Raw genomic sequence first — 23,958 nt, 5'->3', positions numbered from 1 at the left:
AAGAAAGAATTTTAAATTTCTCTGACTTAAAGTAAGGATGGAGACTTGAATCGTGGTCTGGTTGATGATGAATCTTGTGTCTCCATGCCATGGCGACTGCTAATGGTATGAGATTACAGATTGTTACTTAGCTTATGAACAGAAGCTGCTTGATTCTGTGTATACCATGTAGTGTACATAGTCTATTTGATCTGGCTGCCTGTTCTTGAAACATTTTTCATTTTGATAAGCAACTGTCAACACAGTCCCACTCCAGCCTATAGATGAGTTAAACAAAACTGTATGACCACCCCCCCCCGCCCCAAATTAAATGCTCTTTTTTGATTATATACAACTTCGTGCATAAAGACTGGCATTTAGCTACATGATTCGGGCCTTTTCTTGTACACAATTGAAGTTTTGATTTCTAAATATGTTTTTGATTCCGAATAAAGTAAACCACACTGGGAAGATCTTCCGAAGAATCAAGTTACATACAATTCTTAGAACCCCTGTGTGTTTGAAATCAGTCCCTTGATTTTTCTTTTCCCTTAGTGTTCTCTCCTTTGAAGTGTTCTAATATTTAATACCCGCAAGAAGCCCTCAAATAGTGTTACTGGGATAGTTGTCAGACACACTGATCTCCCCGACCCCCTGTCAGAGCCTCCGTTATTTGGTTATGGTCTTATAAAATTTGTGTCCAAACCTTGTAATAGATTGTACTCCGTGGTGTAGTTTTAAGCATGTTATAACATTTCATCTGTCTTATTCTTTTTTTATGCAGATAATAATATTGCTCTCTTGATAGTTGTATCAACAAAATAATTTAGGATATATACCAATTTCTGTGTTGTCAAGATTGGTGTCTCTGGTTTAAAATTCATCTGTGTTTTTTGAAGTACTGCAAACATTTTTCTAACAGGAAATTCAGGTGTGAACAAACTATTTTCTTTCGTTCTCTCTCGCCTCTAGTGAAAGCCCTGTGTAAGGAATGTGTAGTAGAACGTTGTCGTGTGTTGCGTCTGAAGAACCAACTAAACGAAGATTACAAAACCGTTAATAACCTGCTAAAAGCAACAGTAAAGGGGTATGTTCCATAGTGTGTATTGTTTATGATAAACTAAAATATTTTTCAGAGATAATAACAAAGCTGCTTACTATTTATGGAAAAGAGGGGAATTGGGATTTTTATAAGAAAGAAAGGTAGATTGCAAAGCCAGATCAAAAGTGAATTTTGCACTGATTGCCGCCGTGGCAAAGATGAAGAAAGCGAAGTTAGGCAGCGTTTGAGGTTGTATTCCATCCATTAGAGAGGAAGAAGCAGAAATGTGGATCTGAGAGCTGAGCAAGCCAGGCACAGTGCTAGCCTGTGTTCTGGCATGGAATGATAGAGAGCTTACATCAGAGAAACATCCTGGCAGCCATGGGATGTGTCCCCCTTCATGAGGCCAAAGTCAGTATGTTAAGGAATGGTACCCTTTGGAACGTTCTTTTCAGAAACATTCAGGAAGTACCTTTTGACTCAGCAACCAGTAGAATCAGGTAGTTAATTGATGGTATTTATTATGTCTGGGTTTAATTTAAGTTGTATATGAAGAGAAAATTTATCCTCCAGTTTCCCAAAGATTAATCAACTTCACTGTTTTTGGTTGTTACACAAACAGCCTACTAAGTACCCTAAATGTATGTTTGTAGACATGAATGTACACAGTTATCTATACTTAAAGATACATCTGCATGTAGTTGTGAATGGTTATTAAGTGAAAGAAAGTGACTAGTTGATTGGTCTGATTGGCATGAATGTAAATGAGTGATAGGAGAAGTAGGGTAAGATTAAAGGTAGAAATGAAATATCAGATACCTACAATTCAACCAAACAAAACCTTTGATAGTGAAGAGTGGAAATGACCAAAAAAAAAAAGGAAGTGGGTTAAAAAAAAATTGTGTGCCCGACAGGTGATTTTGAATGTTTATTATAATTCATTTTAGTTGTTGCCTTTACAAGGGAAGAAGGGGAGGAGGACATTAGGAAACGTTACCTGCGTAATTTGACATTCTCTATGTTCCACAGCAATGACGGATTTTGGGTGGGGAAATCCTCCTTGCGGAGTTGGCGCCAGCTAGCTCTTGAACAACTAGATGAGCAAGATGGTGATGCAGACCAAAGCAATGGGAAAATGAATGGCAACACCTTGAATAAAGGTAATGCCTTTAACGTGTGTTTAGATAATTATGAATTGAAAGTAAAAATAAATAATTGTAAACATTTGTTTTTAATAAAATTAATTTCCGTCCATATAGTTTTAAAGACAATTTTTATTATATCAAAAGCTCTCAAAAATGTCTCAGAACAGATAAAAGACTTACGTACTATTGAAATTGAGCAGGGGCGCAGCAACTCACACTTGGAATTCTTCTGTATAACCTAGCATGCTTTGTGTTGAGGTTCTCTCTAGTTAATTACATGCATGATTAATTTTAATTTCTCTCCAGGTTAGCATATTTAAGAAAGATAGATCTGCTGCAAATTGCATAGTACCTTGTAAGCTCAGTACATTTTCATCATAGATTATTTGCAACACTTTTACGAGCTGCCTTTGTTAAGTAAATGAGCATGTACTTCTATGTTTTTCATCACTAAGGGAGGGCGGCTTTTTAGTAGCTTTTTGCCTATAAATTCTTCCTAGTTTTTTGAGTTATCTGAAGCTATGCTTTCAGATAAAAACTTATGTTAAGTAAGTAAACCACTAAATTTTATCATCAGTGCTTTATAAGGTATCAAAGGAAATTAAGGCGTCAAAATTATTTTTAAAGTCAAGACTAGCCTGACTGGACAATTTAGTAATTAAGAGCTGCAGTTAATGATCTTAAAGCAATTATTTCACTTAATTTTCTTCAAATATAAGCAGTTTACATACATATGCATATTTATTATTTTTATCAATATTATTTTAAATAATTTATTATTTTTTAAAAATTCTTTTTACTGAATGTTCTGTATTTATTTTCTTTATTCAAGCATTCTTTGTTGTGGGTGTGTATTTACCTGTGCCACTACCTTGCTCTGAGAAAATAAAGACACCAGTTTTCTTATTTTTAAGCTTCTCAAATTGTAATTTTTAACCTTTTGGAATTTGAAGAGTTTACTTTTGGTTAAAATATTTTGTTGTGCTGTGTAATCCAGGAACCTAACATTAGTTTCTATTTGATTATTTAAATCATTTGATCATTTGAAAACTGTACTATAATTTTAATGCTGTTACGTTACCTTGGTATGTTAAGTATTTATTTGCTGTTCTGTTGAGTCTGTTTATACTTATTGGTCCTTCATTTATTTATTTTATTATGGTCAAGCTCATACAAAAACATTTGCCATTTTACCATTTTTAAGTGTGCAATTCAGTGACATTAGTTCAATTCACCAAGTTGTGCAGCCATCACCATTGTCTATTTCCAGGTGATTTTCATCTCCCTAAACAGAAACTCCACACCCTTTAAGTAATAATTCCCGCTTGCCCCTCTCGTCAGCCTCTGGTAACCACTAATAAAAGGTTTGAGTGACCCTTCATATTTTAAGTAAAGGTGGATTCCAGAGTAGAAAGTGTCTTTCGATGTGTTGGCCTATCTAAAAACATTTTTCATGTTGTTTCCAGAGTGTTGTAATATTGCTCTCCTCTTCCCCATTCAAAAATTGTGAAAGCTTCAGAGGTGGGAGGGAGGAAAAAAGGGAGAGTTACTACTTACAGAGCACTGAGTTTCAGCGATGAAAAAATCACATTAAGGCTGTGTTTACACAGCGAATTAACGTACTTGCTGTCAGTAAGCTGTATACCTGTGAAAAGTTGTATTGGCAAAAATTGTGTGATAGATTATATTTACATTAACAATAAAAAGAGCAGCTGCTGAGGCTGCTTTTGTACCACCAAATACCCCACAGGATTTGGTTTCTTGGTTTGGAGGCGTAGGGTCATGGCTTCATGGGATATCCCAGTTAATTGGCCTAATATCATGTGTAGTGCCTCTGTTCTATCTCCTAGTTTGTTACAATAGTGCCTAGGGTCGTAAAAGCTTGCAAGTAACCATCTAGTTGGTCTCCATTTGCCTGGAGCAACAGAAGAAGGAGAGGAAGAAATGGAATGGGTGGCTAATTGCCTCCATGAACCACCTGTATCCTTTGCTATGAGACCAGGAGAACTGGCTGGTACTCAGGTACCATACTAAACATTTTGATCAAAGATTTTATAGAAGAATCCTGATCAAAAGGGGGAAAATGGTAAACAGAATTTCAAATTCTCATGAACTCCACTCTTTCTGGTGCCACAGAGACTTGGTGAATTTCTAAAACTGTTGCCCTGAGATAATCTTTAAACCTTAAACCAGAAATCTCCCCTAAAATCTTCTTAAAACCAGTCAATAGCTCAGCTTAACTAGTAAAGAATGTCTGTCTTGAGCATTATGCTTTTTTTAGAACTGTCTGTATGGGATCAGATTGACAACAGTGACTTGAAAGATGAGATAGAAATCTTAAGAAGCAGTGAGTTTATGTTAATGCGAGAGGAACAACTCAGAAAAGGAGGGTGAGGATGTTTGCACAACTTGAAGAATGTAATCAGTGCCACTGAGTTGTACATGTAGAAATTGTTAATTTGGTACGTGTCCTGCTGTGTATATTCTCAACAACAATATAAAATATATTTAAAAAAATTTTTTAAGCTTGAAGCAGTACAGAATTATGCATAGTAGAACTTGACAGCCCTCCCACCGTATATAATCACTGTAAATAGGGGCTTTATAATGGAGCTCATAAGCGCACAATTGTACATCTTTCCCTGTCGAGACATACAATTGTTTTTATTTAGTAGCCGCATTTTGTTGTGTGGATATATTATAATTTACTTGATCAATTCTTAGTTTTTTTATAGTCACTGTATAAGCACTGAATGTTTGCATACTTTTTTAGGTTATTTCTAGAAGATAAAGTCCTAGAAATTTCTGAGCAGAGAATTATGCTTATGTATAATTGCTACCTGCTGACACATACTGGTACATGTTAGTAAATTTCCTCTAGAAAGTACGTTAGGATGATTGTTTCTGCATGCTTTTGTCAAAGTAAGGAGTACCTCAGTTATCAGTCTTTTCCAGTCAGATAAATGAAAAATGACTTAGCATTGTTGAGGCTTATGTTTTTCAAAATTATAATTGGAGTTGATCATCTTCATATATTTGAGAAGCTATTTGTGTGTATATGTGCGGGCAGAGTTATCTGGTCATGTCCATCTTTTGCTCATTTTTCTACTTGTTTTTTTTAATGATTAATAAATATTCTTTGTCTATATTAAGCATATTAAAAATTTACTATGATGTATACTTAACCTGGAAAACCCATGGATGACTATTCTAATCTCCTGATACTTAAAAACTTCTTTATTATTTTCTTGGTATATACACCTACATGTGGGCAATTCCACAGTGTAGACAAGTAGGAAAAGAAGTTATTGGGAGAGAAATGTTAATAAGAAAAGCAAAGTTCTTATTATATTTTGTTTGATGTTAAAGGTTATGTCCTTATTTCATTAGCCTCTAAAACTTTCTGTTCCATCCCTGAAAGAGTAGGTAGGAGGAAATGACATGGCACGACATGTAGATGATTAAGTTGGTTATGACACAGTATGCTGAATAACCTTAACTAGAGCTAATAGACAGATAAGTCAGTTTTTTTCGAATTGAAAAAAAGACATTTTCTTGCATAACCTAATTCTTTAAAAATCCGTCGAGGTTTTTTTTTTTTTCCTTTTAAGTAAATGAAATCTAACACTTTCACAGAACTTTGCAGAAATCACTTGGGTCAAATTTTCAGAATGTTAAAGTTTTCTTTGTTCAGAAATCGTGCAGAGTAGTTATTTTTGTTACTCTGAATTTTAAATACAACAGCTAATGCAGTATTATCTGTATTTTTTTTTTCGATCAGATGAATCAAAGGAAGAAAGAAAAGAAGAGGAAGAGGAATTAAACTTTAATGAAGATATTCTGTGTCCACATGGTAAGCTAGATGTGTACATCCAACTTTTGAATAGCATAGGTGTTTTGTTGAACCTTTCCCACCTTCTTTCGGAGACTAGGCCCACTGGGACAGTCATGGTGGATAACTGGTTTTCTAAACTGTCGTGCTTGTAATGTTTCTGTGTTCTTACCTTTTTCAGCTGTTAGTTTCATCTGCCTGCTTTCATGCTAACGTCTCACAGTTTTTCTTCTTGCAACATGAACAACAAAATTTTTAATACAAAGTAGAATTTTCTGATTTTCTGAGGAAATCACTGAAGAAGGAGCTTTATGTCATCTTGTAACATTGAGGGCCTTTCTCAATTTGAGGGAAAGAATTTCAGTTATTCCCCATGACTGTGTCTTTCCAGTCTGAACATTTTGAGGACAGGCTTTGTATATTTCTTATCATTATTAAGGCTATTTATGGTTTAACTTCTTTTTGAATCTAATGTATTGAATACTTACTATGTACTAGGTACCCTAAACAATAAATACCAAATTCTTACTTAATCTTAATTAATTTACATATTTCTTACTTGGTTTTGGCTAGTGTTCACCGTTAGTAAGAAATTTTGCATGATAATCAGATAAGACAGTCATTATATATATGAATCATAATTTTTGAAGCACTCTGAAAATCTGACCAGTATCTGCTTTTCATAGCTTTCTACTGCATATTTCTCCCCTTTTTAGTCTTTCCTGAGAAAAATTGGATCCAGAGAAGTTGGAATACCAGTTAATAGTAATATTTTAACCCACATGCAAAAAAAAAAAAAAAGTGTATTGCTCATACTAGAATTCCTGTGGGTCCTAATAAATCCCTAATTTTAGTTCTCATTTAGTTGGTTCGTTATGAACCAGTGGATGATGTCTTACACTTAACCCTGTGCACACTAGCACTCTTTTTTTTTTTAAATTGTGCTTTAGGTGAAAGTTTACAGCTCAAGTTAATTTCCCATTCAGAAATTTATACACATATTGTTTTGTGACATTCGTTGCAATACCCACAATGTCACAGTATGCTCGCATTTTCCACCCCAGGTTCCCTATGTCCATTCATCTAGTTGCTGTTCCTTTCCTGCCTTCTAGTCTTGCTTTTGAGTAGGAGATGCCCATTTGATATCTGATATTTAATTGAATTAAGAAGCACATTCCTCACATGTGTTATTGTTTATTTTATAGGCTTGTTTAATCTTTGTCTGAAAAATGGGCTTTGTGATTTCAGTTCTGAGTTAGCAGAGTGTCCGGGGGCCATAGTCTCAGGGTTCCTCCAGTCTCTGACAGAGACTGTCAGACCAGTAAGTTTGGTCTTTTTTCATGAATTTGAATTCTGTTCTACATTTTTTACTCCTGTTTTGTCTGGGACTCTGTTGTGATCCCTGTAAGTGGTTGGTGGTGGTAGTCAGGCACCATGTAGTTCTGGGCACAGGCTGGTGGAGGCTCTGGTACATGTGATCCTTTAGCCCTTTTCGCTAATATTTTCATTGTATCTTTGGTTTTCTTCATTGTCCTTTGCTCCAGATGGGATAAGACCAATAGATAGATGTACTTTAGATGGCAGTTCGCGAGCTTTTAAGATCCTAGACGCTACTCACCAAAGTGGGATGTAGAACATTTTCTTTTTGAACTATGTTACACCAATCGACCTAAATGTCCTCTGAGACTATGGTCCCTAGCCTCCAGCCCCATTAACTCAGCCCTGAAAGTGTTTGGATGTGTCTAGGAAACTTGTATGCTTTTTTGCTTTGGTCAGGTTGTGCTGACTTCTATATTGTGTGTTGTCTTTCCCATCACCAAGTTGGCACTTGTCTACTATCTAGTTAGTGACTTCCTCTTCCCCTTCCTCCCCACGCTCGTAACCATCAAAAAAAATTTTTTTTTCTGTGTGTAAACCTTTTCTTGAGTTCTTTTAATAGTGGTCTCATACAATATTTGTCCTTTTGACTGACTGACTTCACTTAATAATGCCCTCCAGATTCATCCTTGTTGTGAGAAGTTTCACCCATTCATCATCGTTATTTATTGTTGCATAGTATTCCATTGTGTATCCTGTGATTTTTTTTATCCATTCATTTGTTGATGAGCATTTAGGTTGTTTCCATTTCTTGGCTATTGTGAATAGTGCCGCAGTGAACATGGCACACAAACGTCTGTTCGTGTGATGGCTCTAATTTCTCTAGGGCGTATTCCTAGGGGTGGGATTGCTGGAGTGTATAATATTTCTATTTTTAGCATTTTAAGGAAGTGCCGTATCATTTTCCAAAGTGATTGTACCATCTGACATTCCCACCAGCATACATAAAGAGTTCTTTCCAGTCTCCTTGCAACTTCTCCAACATTTGTTACTTTGTGTTTTTTGGATTAGTGCGAATATTGTCCGGTGAGATGGTATCTCATTGTAGTTTTGATTTGCATTTCTTTAATGGCTAATGGTCTCGAGCATCTCCTCTTATGTCTGTCAGCTGCCTGAGTTTCTTCTTTGGAAAAGTGTCTGTTCGTATCCTTTGCTCATTTTTGAGGTGTTGGAGTAATTTGTAGATTTTACAGATTAGACCCTTATCGAATATGTCGTAGCCAAAAATTTTTCCCAGTCTATAGGTTCTCTTGTTACTGTTTTGGAGGTCTTTTGATATGCATAAATGTTTAATTTTTAAGAGTTCCCAGTTGCCTAGTTTTTCTTCTGTTGTTTGAGCATTGTTAGTTATAGTTTGTATACTACTTATGCCATGTGTTAGGTCCTCTAGCATTGTCCCTATTTTTTCTTCCATGATCTTTATAGCTTTAGATTTTATATTTAGGTCTTCGATCCCTTCTGAGTTAGTTTTTGTGCATGGTTTGAGGTATGGGTCTTGTTTCATTTTTTTGCAAACGGATATCCAGTTATGCCAGCACCATTGGTTAAAGAGACTGTGTTTTCCCCATTTAACTGACTTTGGGCCTTTGTCAAATATGAGCTGCCATATGTGGATGGATTTATGTCTGGATTCTGAATTCTGTTCCATTGGTCTATATATCTGTTGCTGTACCAGTACCAGGCTGTTTTGACTACTGTGGCAGTGTAGTATGTTCTGAAATCAGGTAGTATGAGGCCTCCGGCTTTGTTGTTGTTCTTCAGTAATGCTTTACTTATCTGGGGCCTCTTCCCTTTCCATGTGAAGTTGGTGATTTATTTCTCCATCTTGTCAAAGAATGCTGTTGGAATTTGGATCAGGATTGCATTGTATCTGTAGATTGCTTTGGGTAGAATTGACATTTTCACAACGTTGAGTCTTCTTGTCCTTGACCATGGTAATACGTCTCTCTTGGCTTTTTGCAGTAGTGTTTTGTAGTTTTCTTTGTTCAGGTCTCTTACATCCCTAGTTAGATTTATTCCTAAGTACTTTACCTTCCACAAAGTACTTAGGAATAAATCTTTTTTTTCCTCTACCACATGTCTGTCAGTTTATCATACTGTGGTGGCTTGTGTGTTGCAGTGATGCTGGAATCTTTGCCACCGGTTTTTCAAATACCTACAGGGTCACTTTTGGTGGACAGGCTTCAGGGGAACTTTCAAACTAAGACACTAGGGTAAAGCACCTGGTTGTCTACTTCTGAACAAATTGGCCAGTGAAAACCTTACAAATGAACAGTGGAACATTGTCTGATAGAGTTCCAGAAAATGAGCACCTCAGGTTGGAAGGCACATAAAATACAATTGCAAAACAGCTGTATCCTCAAAGCAGAGTGGACCTTAATGAGTCAGATGGAGTCAAACTTTCAGGACCTTATTATTTGCTGATGTGGTACGACTCAAAATGAGAAGAAACAGCCGCAAACATCTTTTAGTAATTGGAACATGGAACGTATGAAGTATGAATCTAGGAAAATTGGAACTCGTCAAAAGTGAAATGGAACACATAAACATTGATATCCTAAGCATTACTGAGCTGAAAGGGATTGGTATTGGCCATTTTGAATCAGACAGTCATGTGGTCTGTTATGCCAGGAAAGACTCATTGAAGAGGAGTGACCCAGCATTCACTGTCAGGAACATTTCAAGATCTATCCAGAAAAAAAGTGCTGTCACTGACAGGATAATATTCATATGCCTACAAAGAAGACCAGTTAATACAATTAATAATCAAATTTACACATCAGCCAGTGAGGCCAAAGATAAACAAATTGAAGATTTTTACCAACTTCTGCTGTCTGAAATCGATCAGACATGCAGTCAAGATGCATTGATAATTACTGGTGATTGGAATGCTAAAGTTGGGAACAAAGACGAAGGGTCAATAGTTGGAAAATATGGCTTTGGTGATAGAAATGATGCATGGTAGAATCTTACAAGACCAATGACTTCTTCATTGCAAATACCTTTTTTCAACAGTGTAAATGGCAGTTATACACATGGACCTCGCCAAGTAGAATACACAGGAATCAAATCGGTATCATCCATCAGAACAAAGCCAGGGACCAACTGTGGAGCAGACCATCAATTGTGCATATGCAAATTCAAGTTGAAGCTGAAGAAGAAAATTAGATCAAGTCCACAAGAGCCAAAATAAAACCCTGAGTATATCACATCTGAATTTAGAGTCCATCTTAGGAATTGACACTAATGACTAAAGACCAGATGAGTTGTGGAATGACATCAGGGACATCATACATGAAGAAAGCAAGAGGTAATTAAAAAGACAGGAAGGAAAGCAAAATGGATGTCAGAAGAGACTCTGAAACGTGCTGTTGAACAGAGTAGCTAAATTGAATGGAAGAAATGATGAAGTAGAAGAGCTGAACAGAGGATTTCAAAGAGTGGTTCAAGAAGACAAAGTAAAGTATTATAATGTGCAGAGACCTGGAGATAGAAAACCAAAATGGTGTCACACGCTCAGCATTTCTCAAACTGAAAGAACTGAAGAAAAAACTCAAGCCTCAAGTTGCAATTTTGAAGGATTCTATGGGCAGAAAATTGAACGACGCAGGAAGCATCAAAAGGAGATGGAAGGAATACACAAAGTCACTGTACTAAAAAGAATTGGTCAACATTCATCCATGTCAAGAGAGAGCGTATGATCAAGAACCGATGGTACTGGAGGAAGAAATCCAAGCTGCGCTGAAGCATTGGGGAAAAACAAGTCTCCAGAAACTGACAGAATACCAGTTGCGATTATTGCAGCAAATGGATGCAGCACTGGAAGTGCTCACTCCTTTATGTCAAGAAATTTGTAAGGCAGCTATCTGTCCAACCGACTGGAAGAGATTCATATTTGTGCCCCTTCTAAAGAAAGGTGATTCAAAAGAATATGGAAATTATTGAATAATATCATTAATATCACATGCAAGAAAATTTTCCTGAAGATCAGTCAAAAGCATTTTCGGCAGTACATTGACAGGAACTGCCAGATATTCAAGCCAGATTTTGAAGAGGGCGTGGAAAATATCATTGCTGGTATCAGGTGAATCATGACTAAAAGGAGAGAATACCAGAAAGATGTTTACCTGTGTTTATTGACTATGCAAAGGCATCCAACTGGGTGGATAACAAATTATGGGTAACATTGTGAAGAATGAAAATTCCAGAACACTTAATTGTGCTTATGAGGAACCTGTACATAGACCAAGAGGCAGTCATTTAAACGGAGTAAGGGGATACTGCGTGGTTTAAAATCAGGAAAGGTGTGCATCATGATTTTATCCTTTCACTGTGCTTATTTAATCTGTATGCTGAGTGAGTAATCTGAGAAGCTGGACTGTATGAAGAAGAATGTTGTATCAGGATTGATGGAAGACTTCTTAACAACCTGTGGTATGCATATGACACAACTTTGCTTGTTGAAAGTGAAGAAGACTTAAAGCACTTACTGATGAAGATCAGAGACCACAGCCTTCAGTATGGATTACACCTCAACGTGAAGAAAACAAAAATCCTCACAACTGGATCAATAAACAACATCATGATAAATGGAGAAAATACTGAAGTTGTGGAGGACTTCATTTTAGTTGGATCCACAATCAACACCCATGGAAATAGCAGGCAAAAAATCAAATGACATACTGCTTTGGGCATATCTGTTGCACAAGACCTCTTGAAAGTTTTAAAAAGCAAAGATGTCACTTTGAGGACTAAGGAGCTCCTGACTCAAGCCCCCGTATTTTTTTTTTTTTTTTAGTACTTTTTTTTTGTGTGTGTGCTTTAAGTGAAAGTTTACAAATCAAGCCAGTCTCTCATACAAAAATTTATATACACCATACTCTCCCTAATGAGACAGCATACTCCTTCTCCGCACTCTGTTTTTGTGTCCATTTGGTCAGCTTCTGACCCCCTCTGCCCTCCAGACAGGAGCTGCCCGCATAGTCTCATGTGTCTACTTGATCCGAGAAGCTCACTCCTGACCATTCGCATTTTCTATCCTATAGTCCAGTCTAATCCCTGTCTGAAGAGTTGGCTTTGGGAATGGTTCCCGTCTTGGGCTAACAGAAGGTCCTTCTAGTCTCAGTCAGACCATTAAGTCTGGTCTTTTTACAAGAATTTGAGGTCTGCATCCCACTTCTCTCCGGCTCCCTCAGGAGTTCTCTGTTGTGTTCCTGTCAGGGGGGCCATCGGTTGTAGCCAGACACCATCTAATTCTCCAGGTCTCAGGCTGATGTAGTCCCTGGTTTATATGGCCGTTTCTGTCCCTTGTGCTCATGATTACCTTGTGTCTTTGGTGTTCTTCACTCTCCTTTGCTCCATGTGGGTTGAGACCAGTTGATGCGTGTTAGATGGCCACTTGCTAGTGTGTAAACCCCGGACGTCACTCTCCAAAGTGGGATGCAGAATGTTTTCTTAATAGATTCTGTTATGCCAGTTGACCTAGATGTCCCCTGAAACCATGGTCCCCAAACCCCAGTCCCTGCCACACTGGCCTTCAAAGCTTTCGGTTTGTTCAGGAAACTTCTTTGCTTTTGGTTTAGTCCAGTTGTGCTGACCATTCCTGTATTGTGTGTTGTCTTTCCCTTCACCTAAAATAGTTCTTATCTACTATCTAATTAGTGAATACCCCTCTCCCACCCACCTTCCCTCCCCCCTCTCGTAACCGTCAAAGAATATTCTCTGTTTAAACTGTTTCTCGAGTTCTTATATAGTGGTCTTACACAATATTTGCCCTTTTGCAGCTGTCTAATTACACTCAGCATAATGCCTTCCAGATTCCTCCATGTTATGAAATGTTTCACAGATTCCTCACTGTTCTTTATCAATGCATAGCATTCCATTATGTGAATATATCATAATTTATTTATCCATTCATCTGTAGATGGTCACCTGGGTTGCATCCATCTTTTTGCTATTGTAAACAGTGCTGCAGTGAACATGGGTGTGCATATATCTGTTCGTGTAAAGGCTATTATTTCTCTAGGATATATTCCAAGGAGTGGGATTGCTGGATCGTATGGTAGTTCTATTTCTAGCTTTTTAAGGAAGTCCCAAATCGCTTTCCAAGGTCCTGCTTCTTTATGTGATTTGATATTGACTATTGTGTCCGAGGCATCAATGAGTTATTATATTCATTTATTTATTGTGTTGTTTTTTACTGTGTCCTGAATTTTAGTTTTGATATGTCCAAGTAGTGTGTGTGTAACTTTGATCTTTAATGTGTCCTTTTTGAAGCTTTCACCTCTTGTCTCCAGGTGATTGGAACAACTACTAGATGTGTGAGCGCTGGGAGTCTGTTCACTATTGTGGGGCTGCTGAAGAGGAAGGAGGTGATAAATCTGCCCTGCCGGTCACCTGGCCATGGGTGCAGGGTATTGCATGTGTGCTGTGCTGCTTATCAGTTGGTCACGGCGCAGGCGCCCAGGTCGTTGGTCACTAGGCGTGTGGTACAGAGACTCTCACCTACAGTCCTGGGCGAGCAGGGCTGCGAGGGGATGTCTGGAGCAGGCACAGGTATCTGGTTGCAGTGGGGGCAAGGAAGGAGGCTATCCGCTGCCCCATTTGCCTGGATGGAGGGCATGCCCCCATCCACTAGAGCACAAGGGGGTGGGTAGTGCAGCTGGTTCTTGGTGCTGGGTCCCATTGGCTGGAGAGGTTGGTGGACTCCACTGGTTCTCAGGCCCTGGATATGGGTTGATGAGGCCCCTTTTCAGGGGGTGGAGCAGTGTTGAATGCTACAAATCTTTAGGTCCCCTTGGCTGCTGCAGGTAGAAATGGGCTTCAGCTGGTAGCCCTGCCTGTTTTGTTCCTAATGAGGGCAGCAGTGTTGGGTTAGTCAACAAGGCACTGGTGTGGGTGATTGGTGGGCATGAAGGGTGCTGCAAGCCCATGAACCCCCCCATGCCAGTTGCTGGGTGAAGGGGAGTTTGCCTCCAGATGGATTAGGGAGTGTGGTGGTGTTGAATGCCTGCGGACTGGTGTTGGAGTGTGGAGGGGGTTGGATGACGAGAAGGGAGTGCTCCTTGGCTGTGGAGCCCTGGTAGAGGAAGGGGTATGGTGTGCGTGGTGGGTGGTGGGTTTGGAACTCGCGCTTAGCTTTCGCAGGTCGGGTGTCGCTCCTCCTTGTTGACGGAGGTGTGTGGAGAGTCGGTGCTGCTTAGCTTCACTAGATGAAGTAGGTTTCGGTTTGGGATGCTGTTGTTTGCTTCAGTATGTCTGCGCAGTGCAAGTTCACCTAGCAGGGTGCTGGCAATCTGCTGATCTGGTAACTCCCCATTTCTGCTGTTTTTCAGTTGTCTTTCCATCCACCTGTCACTCAGTCCGATTCTTCAGCTTTGTCTTTGGTGCTTAGGGTTCCTAGATTGTCATAGATATCCAGTTCAGTTTTCTTTTTTTTCAGGTCTTTGTTGTGAGAGGGACAACATGAAGCATCTGACTGTTCTGCCATCTTGGCCCTGACTCCCACACTTGCATATTCATAGCATGGTTCCTTCATGACACCAGTAATAATAGTTGTCACTTGTATTGCTTGTATTCTTTTTGGACATTACCTCACTGCGCCGTAGCATTTAAGATGAGTGGCATTCTAATTTTACAGGCCACACAACTAGGAAGACGTCATCTCAGGATGTGGACTCAGTTTTGTGTGCAGCCCAAGCCCATCTCTTCTTCCCATTGCATCACCCTTACCTCCCAGTTTGTCTCTCCCTACACTATTGTGAAAGAAGATGAGACCTCTTAAGTGGTGGACAGCAGGAGTAAATAAAGGGGAAAAGGAGGAGAACAAATAGCCAAATGTAGGTTAGTTTCTCTAACGATGCTTTAATACCAGCTTTTATTTTACCTTCACAGCACAGATGTGTGCGTATGATAAGTGCCTCTAGTTTGAGAATTGAGGAGTCAACAGCAAAATACTAAGTTTCTTGCTTGTTGCTGCCAGTCTGGAAGAAGTTGGTGTGCCAGAACTCAGATTGTCATCTTACCCCTTATTAGCTCATTGCCTTTTGCTTTGCATTCTCACCTCTTGTCTTCTCTTGTCATTTCAGTGAAGACAGTTTTGACCAGAAGGCGTGACAGAGTTGATATAATTTCAGGGTTCATTCTGCTCTCCTCAGCCTCAAAAAACTATACACAATCACTATGTTTTTTTTGACTTTTAGCTTGATCTGCAACTCAGTGGCTTTTTGTGTCTGTGCTTTAGGTGAAAGTTTATAGAGAAAATTAGTTTCTCATTCAAAAATTTATGCACCATTTGTTTCATGACATTAGTTGTAATCCCTGCAACATGTCAGAACTCCTCCGCTTTCTACCCAGGTTCCTCGTTTCCATTTGTCCAGTTTTCCTGTCCCTTCCTGCCTCCTCGTCTTTGCTTTTGGGCAGATGTTACCCATTTGGTCTCATATACTTGATTGATCTAAGAAGTACGTTCCTCACATGTGTTACTGTTTGTTTTACAAACCTACTACCGTCAAGTCAATTCTGATTAATAGCAACCCCATAGGGTTTTCAAGGCTGTAAATCTCTGTGGAAGCCAACTGCCACATCTTTCTCCCATGGAGCTGCTGGTGCTTTCATACTGCTGACGTTTTGGGTAGCAGTCCATCATTTTGACCACTGCTCCACCAGGGCAGTTTTATAGGCTTGTCTAATCTTTGGCTGAAAGGTGAACTTCAGGAGTAGCTTCAGTTCTGAGTTAGAATGGTGTCCAAGGGTCATAGTCTCAGGGGTTCCTCTAGTGTCTGTCAGACCAGTAAGTCTGGTCTTTTTTTGTAAATTTTAATTTTGTGCTACGTTTTTCTCCTGCTCTGTCCAGGACCCTCAAGTGTGATCTCTGTCAGTGGTTGGTGGTGGTAGCCAGACAATATCTTGTTCTTCTGGTCTCAGGCTGGTTTAGGGTGTGGTTCATGTGGTCCATTAGTCCTTTGAACTAGTATCTTCCTTGTGTCTTTGGTTTTCTTCATTCTCCTTTGCTCTGGATAGAATGGGACCAGTAGATGTACCTTAGATGGCTGTTCGCAAGCCTTTAAGACCCCAGAAAGTACTCACCATGGTAGGAAATAAAACATTTTCTTTATGAACTATTTTATGCCAGTTGACCTAGATGTCCCCCAAGACCATGGTCCAGTGCCCTCAGCCCCAATAACTGGGTCCTTCAAGGTATTTGGAATGTGTCTAGGAAGTTTCTTTGACTGTGCCCCCTTTGTGTGCTATTATATATGTGAATATACATACGAACATGTATGTTCAAATGTCCACACCCTAGTAGTAGGTGGGCATACTCCTATATGCCCTCTTTCCCCTATTCAGCATATGTATGTGACTGTGTATCTGCTTGTAAGTTATTATTTGTTTTTACTGTTTTTGTAGGGTTGAATATGCTCTAATATTTATTGTGGTTGCCTTGCCCCCCACCCCCGTGTTCCCGTTTTCCTTTACCTTGGTCAAGTTGCGCTGACTTCCCCTGTATAGTGTTTTGTCTTTCTCTTTACTAAAGTTAACACTTCTCTACTATCTAGTTAGTGATTTCCTCTCCCTTCTCATAACCTTCAAAAATTGTTTCTTTCTGTGTGTAAACCTTTTCTTGAGTTTTTGTTATAGTGGTCTTATATGGTATTTGTCCTTTTGTGATTGACTTATTTCACTCAGCTTAATGCCCTACAGATTCATCCATGTTGTGAGATGTTTCACGGATTCATTGTTGTTCTTTATCGTTGCATAGTATTTCGTTGTATGCAGTATAATTTATCCATATGTTGATAGGCGTTTTAGGTTTTTTCCATCTTTTTGCTGTTGTGAATAATGCTGCAGTGAACATGGGCGTGCATATGTCTATTCATGTGACGGCTCTTATTCCTCTAGGATATATTCCTGTGAGTGGGATTGCTGGATCAAACAATATTTCTATTTCTAGCTTTTTAAGAAAGTGCCATATTGTTTTCCATAGCAGTTGTCCGTTTTACATTGCCACCAGCAGTGTATGAGAGTTCCAGCCTCCTTACAACCTCGCCAGCATTTACTGTTTTCTGAATTTTTAGTCAGTTTCATTCTTAAAGGGGAGAGATGGTATCTCATTGTGGTTTTGATTTGTACCTCATCTTCCTAATGGCTGATGATCACGAGCATCTTTTCTTGTATTGGCTGGCCACTTGAATGTCCTCTTTGGTGAAATGTCTGTTCATGTCCATCGCCCATTTTTTGATTGGGTTGTTTGTCCTTTCATTGTTGAGTTACTGAAGTTTTCTGTGTATTTTAAGAGATTAAACTGTCATCAGTTAAATCATTGTCAAAGATTTTTTTCCCCATCTGTAGGTTCTGTTTTTACTCTCTTGGAAAAGTTTTTTGGTGAGCATAAAAGTGTTTAATTTTTAGTAGATCCCAGTTATCTTCTGGAGTTTGTGCAGTTTTAGTTGGGCTTCATATTCTATTTATGCCATAAATTAGGGCCCCTAGCATTGTCTCTCTGTTTTCTTTGACAAACTTTAAAGTTTTAGGTTTTATGTTTAGGTCTTTGATCCATTTTAGTTAGTTTTTGTGTATGGGGTGAGGTATGGATCCTATTTCATTTTTCTGCAAATACATATTCAGTTTTGCCAGCATCATTTGTTGAAGAGACTATTTCTTCCACATTTAATGGACTTCTACCCCCTGTCAAAGATCGGGTATCCATAGGTGGATAGATGGTTTCTGAGCTCTCAGTTGTGTTCCATTGTTCTATATGTCTATTGTGCATACCGGTATTAGGCTGTTTTGACTATTACAGCTGTGTAGGAGGTTCTCAGATTGGGTAGTGTGAATCCTGCAACTTTGTTCTTCTTTTTCAATAATGTTTTTACTTATTTGGGTTCTCTTTCCATATAAAGTGGGTGATTAGTTTTTCCATCTCATTAAAGAATGTTGATGGAATCTGGATTGGAATTGCATTATATCTATAGTTTGCTTTGGGTAGTGTTGACATTTTCACAATGTTAAGTCTATGATCATGGTGTGTTTTTCCATTTATGACGATCTCTTTTGGTTTCTTGCAGTAATGTTTGGTAGTTTTATTTTTATAAGTTTTTTACATTCCTAGTCAGGTTTATTCATAAGTATTTTATCTTTTGGGGGGCTATTGTAAATGGTATTGTTTTCCTGATTTTCTCTTTGAAGTTCTCTTTGTTAGTGTAGAGAAATCCAACTGATTTTTGTATGTTGATCTTGTATCCTGCCAGATTGCTGAATCCTTCTGTTAGTTCCGGTAGCTTGTGGGTTCTCTGGGATTTTCTGTGTTTAGGATTATATCTGTGAATAGGGAGTTTTACTTCTTCCTTACCACTTTGGATGTCCTTTACTTCCCTTTCTTGTCTTGTTACTCTAGCTAGGACTTCCAGTACAATGTTGAATAGGAGTGGTGATGTGATAAAGGGCATCCTTGCCTGATTCCCATTCTTCAGGGGAGTGCTTTCAGTCTCTCTACGTTGAAAATGTTGGCTGTTGGTACAACTCAGTGGCATTTTGATGTTGTACTTTGTTATCTGGTGTTTTAAAAAGGATAGTTCTCTATATTTGTTGTTTTTATGTACATCGTTTGTGTCAGCAGTGTCAGGTTTTCCAGGGTCAGGATATCTGACCTCAGAAACCCATTTCGCTCATTAAGTTTATATTAAAATCTGCTTCTAGAGATGTGTTGATGATGTTGGTAGAAGTTGTTATTAGGTGTCATCAAGTTGGCTTTGACTCATGGCGACCTTATGCATAACAGAACAGAACTTTGCCTGGTTCTTTGCCATTTTCATGATAAAGTGAAACCTATGAGAGCTGGAATTGGATGGGACTGCTTTGTTTTTCCAGGTTTCGCAAGTTTTCTGCTTTGACAGGGTGCAGTCTTAACCAATTTCCTGCCACTCTCAATTATGGAAAATATTTGCATTTTCCTTTAATGACAGGAGCTCTGGTGGCGCTGTGGTTAAGAGGTATGGCTGCTAATCAAACAGTTGACAGTTTGAATCTACCAGCCGCTCCTTGGAAACCCTGTGGGGCAGCTCTGCTCTGTCCTATAGTGTCACTGTGAGTTGGGACCAACTTGATGACACCTAACAACAACAAAGTAAAAGTACCACACATATCAAAACAAGAATCGATACATCGATAGTCTCTGTGGAATCTTCTACAAACTTACATATTAAATAATATTACTGTGTTATTGTTTCCTTTATTCTCTGGTCCTTTCCTGAGTAAGATGGGGTCATACCAAACATAGGGAGAATATTTTTTTTTTTTTTAAAAAAAGGAAACCTCTTTAAAATTATTAAGTGCCTTCCAGTTCTTTTTAAATCAGGTCATGGAGATCTACCTTAATCTTTTTTATGGTTGCATTGTATTTCACCATAAGGATATACTAAATTAGGGCTTGATAATCCACTTAACCTTTTTTAAAAATTAATTCCCTAACTGTGTCTTGGAATAGGCATATTAGAGTAAGTTTTCATAGCCTCAGGAAATTTAAGTTAACGTTCTACTCAAAAAGAAAGTTTTTACATTGTGACCTATTTTCTCTAGTGATAAGTTTACTAAAGCAAGTCTTTCTTAGTGTTATTCAAAGCTCAATAAGAGGTGAGGATTGAAAGATAAGAAGGTGCATTTTGAGGTATTAGAAATGATGTATTTTGGATGAAATGGACCTGAGTTCACATCCCAACTTTGTTATTCACCAGCTGTGGTTATCCTGGGCATATTATTTAATCTGTCTGAGTCTCAGTTAAGGAGCCCTGTTGGCACAATGGTTAAAATGTTTAGCTGCTAACCGAAAGGTTGGCGGTGTGATCTCCCCATTCGCTCCACAGGAGAAAGATATGACAGTCTGCTTCTGTAATGATTATAGCTTTGGAATACCCTATGGGGGAGCTCTACTCTGTCCTGTAGAGTTGCTGTGAGTTGGAATCAACTCGACAGCAGTAGGTTTGGGTAACTTACTATGTAAAACACATAAAGCAAAGAATGATACTATATTAGAAAGCCCCTGGCTTTATTACTTGTATTAAATCTGCAGATATCTTGCACATGGAGGCAAAAATAAATGTGTGGCTTCAGAAACTTAAGGTTAGTTTTCAAGGTAATGACCCTTATAATTAATTAGATAAGTGCAGTTTACTAATCTATCATTTGGGAATTACTGAAGCAGTAGAAAATATAACCACAAATGAAGGTAGGAGTAGAGTGGGGAGAAAGGTCCTGTAGAGCTCGGTATAGATTTGTAAACTGAGGAGGGGCTGCTGAGATTGTGGACTGCCTTGATCTGTATGTTTCTGTAATCTTCTGAAAAGAGAAGATAGTGGTGATTAGTATTATTCTCGTTCCCTTCTGCAATTTTGGAAGATCCAAGAGGGTTGGGGTGATGGCAGTAGTAATAGCAAACAAACTGGAACTTGTCTAGAGCTGGTTTTTAGATTGAACAGTAGATTGCTGTGTTACTTAACTTTAATTAGAGAATGGACCTGTGAGGGTTGGATACCACCTTAAAAATACAATTCCAACTCAGAATAATTTTTGTAAAGCAGCACACTCACATGGGAAAAAAGTTTGCAGGAAATTGGGGCACTTGAGTAGTGTGGGAGTAGGTGAAGTCTTGTTAGACTAATAACTCCTGCTTGAGACATAGGTCCCAGCATCCCTGGAAGCCCCTTCTTACTGCTGCCTTCACTGGGACGAAAAAAGACAGAAAATGCGTGGTTCTAGCCTCACAAAAAGGAACCCTGGCGACGCAATGGTTAAATGCTCAGCTGCAAGGTCAGCGATTCGAACCCACCAGTGGCTCCGTGGGAGAACAGATGTGGAGATCTGGTCCCCAGAAGTTCACAGCCTAGGAAAACCTACGAGGCAGTTCTCCTTTTGTCATATAGGGTCGCTATGAATTGGAATTGACTCAGTGGCACACACCAATAGCAACAGCCTCACACATTTGGTGTCACCTCCTGATTTTTCAACCAAAGACCCAGATTAAGGACACAAAATTGGGGTGAATGGCTAGCTCCTTAAGAATCAGATGAAATTAAAAATTTTGAGATTTTTGAAAGTAAGGGAGGGTATTATAGAAATATAGTTAGTAGTTGCCATCGATTTCATTCTAACTCCTGGCGACCCCGTAACACTTTCGTAAAGAAAGAAAAGGGTACCTATTAATTTTACTTAAGTTTAAGAAATGGGAGGTAGACTTTGGGGCTATATGTTGACCCCCCCAAATGAGTATATAATATGTGTATATACATACGTATATCTATGTTTTTTTTTCTTCCCAACTCAGGGGAGTTATGCATATCAGAAAATGAAAGAAGGCTTGTTTCTAAAGAGGCTTGGAGCAAACTGCAGCAGTACTTTCCAAAGGCTCCTGAGTTTCCAAGTTACAAAGAATGCTGTTCACAGTGCAAGGTACTGAACTACTGACATCTGTGGAAAGAGCACACCACCCCCTGGATTGACTTCCCAGGAGTATTAACATTGTACTTTTAACGGGGGTGTGGGGAGGAGGCGAGTCATGTGCTGTCAGCAGGAGATGCTGGATCTGCCTCATTCTCTTTCAGATTTTAGAACGAGAAGGAGAAGAAAATGAAGCCTTACATAAGATGATTGCTAACGAGCAAAAGACTTCTCTCCCGAATTTGTTCCAGGACAAAAACAGACCTTGTCTCAGTAACTGGCCAGAGGTATAATGATTCTCACAAAGGAAAGAATCCATCTTACCTTTTGAAGACCCTTGCCAAAGTCCTGGCGAGCTATATCAGAACCACCCAGGGCTCCTTTAACTCTCAATTGTTTAGTTATCTGATTAGGAGGATTTACTCTACGTTGCCATTTCTTGGTAGATAGCTAAATTTCCCTTTTGTTTATAAAACTTGAAAAAGGAAAACCACAGTATGTGACAAGCATTTGCCATAAGGAATTTATGTCAAGAATGTGGTGAATTAATGGATATCTTCATGTGATTTTCATGTTCTAGGATACGGATGTCCTCTACATTGTGTCACAGTTCTTTGTAGAAGAATGGCGGAAATTTGTTAGGTAGAAACTAAACATTTTCTGTTTTCTTTTTTGTTGATGTTGGCTGTCATCTTGATAAAAAATGATGGATTCTGTTATTGGTACCCTTCATAATTACTTTTACTAGTAGACACTGAAAACCGTCTTTACTGTTAAGTTAAATAATTCTAAAATCAATTACTAATAATATCCTTTTAAATATATCTCTAGTTTTAAAATAATTATCTTTAAAAATACTCTGTTCGTACAATGATGAGGTATAACTCTCTTCCTTGTCTCATTTGTATAGAAAGCCTACAAGATGCAGTCCTGTGTCATCGATTGGAAACAGCGCTCTTCTCTGTCCTCACGGGGGGCTCATGTTTACATTTGCTTCCATGACCAAAGAAGATTCTAAACTGTGAGTTTCCTCTCTTCATGTGATTTTTCTATTTCTAGTGATTCATAAAGTGTGTTTAGGAAATTTCTCATCTGACCGTAACAGTCTATTTTAAGAATCTAGTCCTTTGCTGAATTGTGGGTTTTATTTTTTCCTTTTATGTGTTATATTAGAGTGAGCAGTTGTCTTTTAAAAAAAGAGACTGCTTCTCCATAAAAGGCAAGAGGCCACCCAGGGCTACCTTGCTCTTTATGCTGCTTCTTGCCGCTCCTGCTAATGCAGCTCTGCCTTCTCTTTCAGTAACTAGTACAGTGTCTCTAAGTGGAACTCTTTACCAGAATCACATAACCCACAGTGTCTCAGCTATGGTTGTATTTCTCTGCAGCTGCCAGGCTTCAGAAAATGAAGAGGAAGTGGCTCAGAGCAAAGCCACTGATCTGGTCACCTGGAATTCTAGGGCCTTAAAATAAAAAATTGGTTCCACTTCCAGAAGAGCTCATCTGTGAAATTCGCTCCTGATGTTCCTATTTTATCTTTTAAAATAACTTTTAAATAACTGTGTAACAGAAGATGGAATGCCTCTGACATTGCCAGTAAACCATAAAAAGAAAATTGAAGCAAATAAATAAAAATTCCTTTGAGATTAAGCTAGAGTTAGGGAGTTTATTATTCATATATCTGTACTTTAATGTTCTTTAAGGGAGCTTAGCATTAATACATGTTTTCTTCTAGGTCCCCCCTACCTTTTTCCTTTTGTTTTTTGTTGTTGTAAATGACAGGCATCCAAGAAGATACATATAATAAACAAATGTGTGCCACCATCCAGCTTAAAAAATGAAACAATTCAAATGTATTTGAAGGCCCCTCAGTACTTTCCCTCCTTTCCATTCCTCCTTTCTCTTTCCCCTTCCCTTTTTCTCTTGATGGAACCGCTGTCATGAGGTTGAGGATTATTAGCCCCAGAAAGTGTTTTTTATTTTTTAAATAACACGCACATAGTAATGTTTTGCATATTTTAAATTTTTACATAGATAGCATCACACCGTATTACTCTTCTGCAACTAACTTAATTTACTCACTTCTGTGTTTGAGATTTAACAGGTTGATTCCTGTAACTCCAGTCTGTTTAGCTTCACTGCAGCTGTAGCATTCC

General features: G+C 38.6%; 1 protein-coding gene across 6 annotated transcripts in view; it reads left to right on the top strand.

Moving 5' to 3' along the window:
• The window catches only part of USP48 (ubiquitin specific peptidase 48), a 111,079-nt gene that overhangs the window by 62,197 nt on the left and 24,924 nt on the right, over positions 1 to 23,958 (top strand). For all 6 annotated transcript variants that reach the window (XM_023551941.2, XM_010593024.3, XM_064281430.1 and 3 more), the window contains 7 exons: positions 952 to 1,066; positions 2,051 to 2,181; positions 5,948 to 6,019; positions 21,693 to 21,817; positions 21,970 to 22,092; positions 22,386 to 22,447; positions 22,716 to 22,826. In XM_023551941.2, the coding sequence (XP_023407709.1) occupies positions 952 to 1,066; positions 2,051 to 2,181; positions 5,948 to 6,019; positions 21,693 to 21,817; positions 21,970 to 22,092; positions 22,386 to 22,447; positions 22,716 to 22,826 (739 nt within the window). The remainder of the gene's footprint in view (positions 1 to 951; positions 1,067 to 2,050; positions 2,182 to 5,947; positions 6,020 to 21,692; positions 21,818 to 21,969; positions 22,093 to 22,385; positions 22,448 to 22,715; positions 22,827 to 23,958) is intronic.

The sequence above is a fragment of the Loxodonta africana genome, chromosome 3, assembly GCF_030014295.1.
Source record: "Loxodonta africana isolate mLoxAfr1 chromosome 3, mLoxAfr1.hap2, whole genome shotgun sequence".
Lineage (NCBI taxonomy): Eukaryota > Metazoa > Chordata > Mammalia > Proboscidea > Elephantidae > Loxodonta > Loxodonta africana.
The sequence above is the reverse complement of the archived record's forward strand: the minus strand, read 5'-3'. Positions and strand labels throughout refer to the sequence as shown.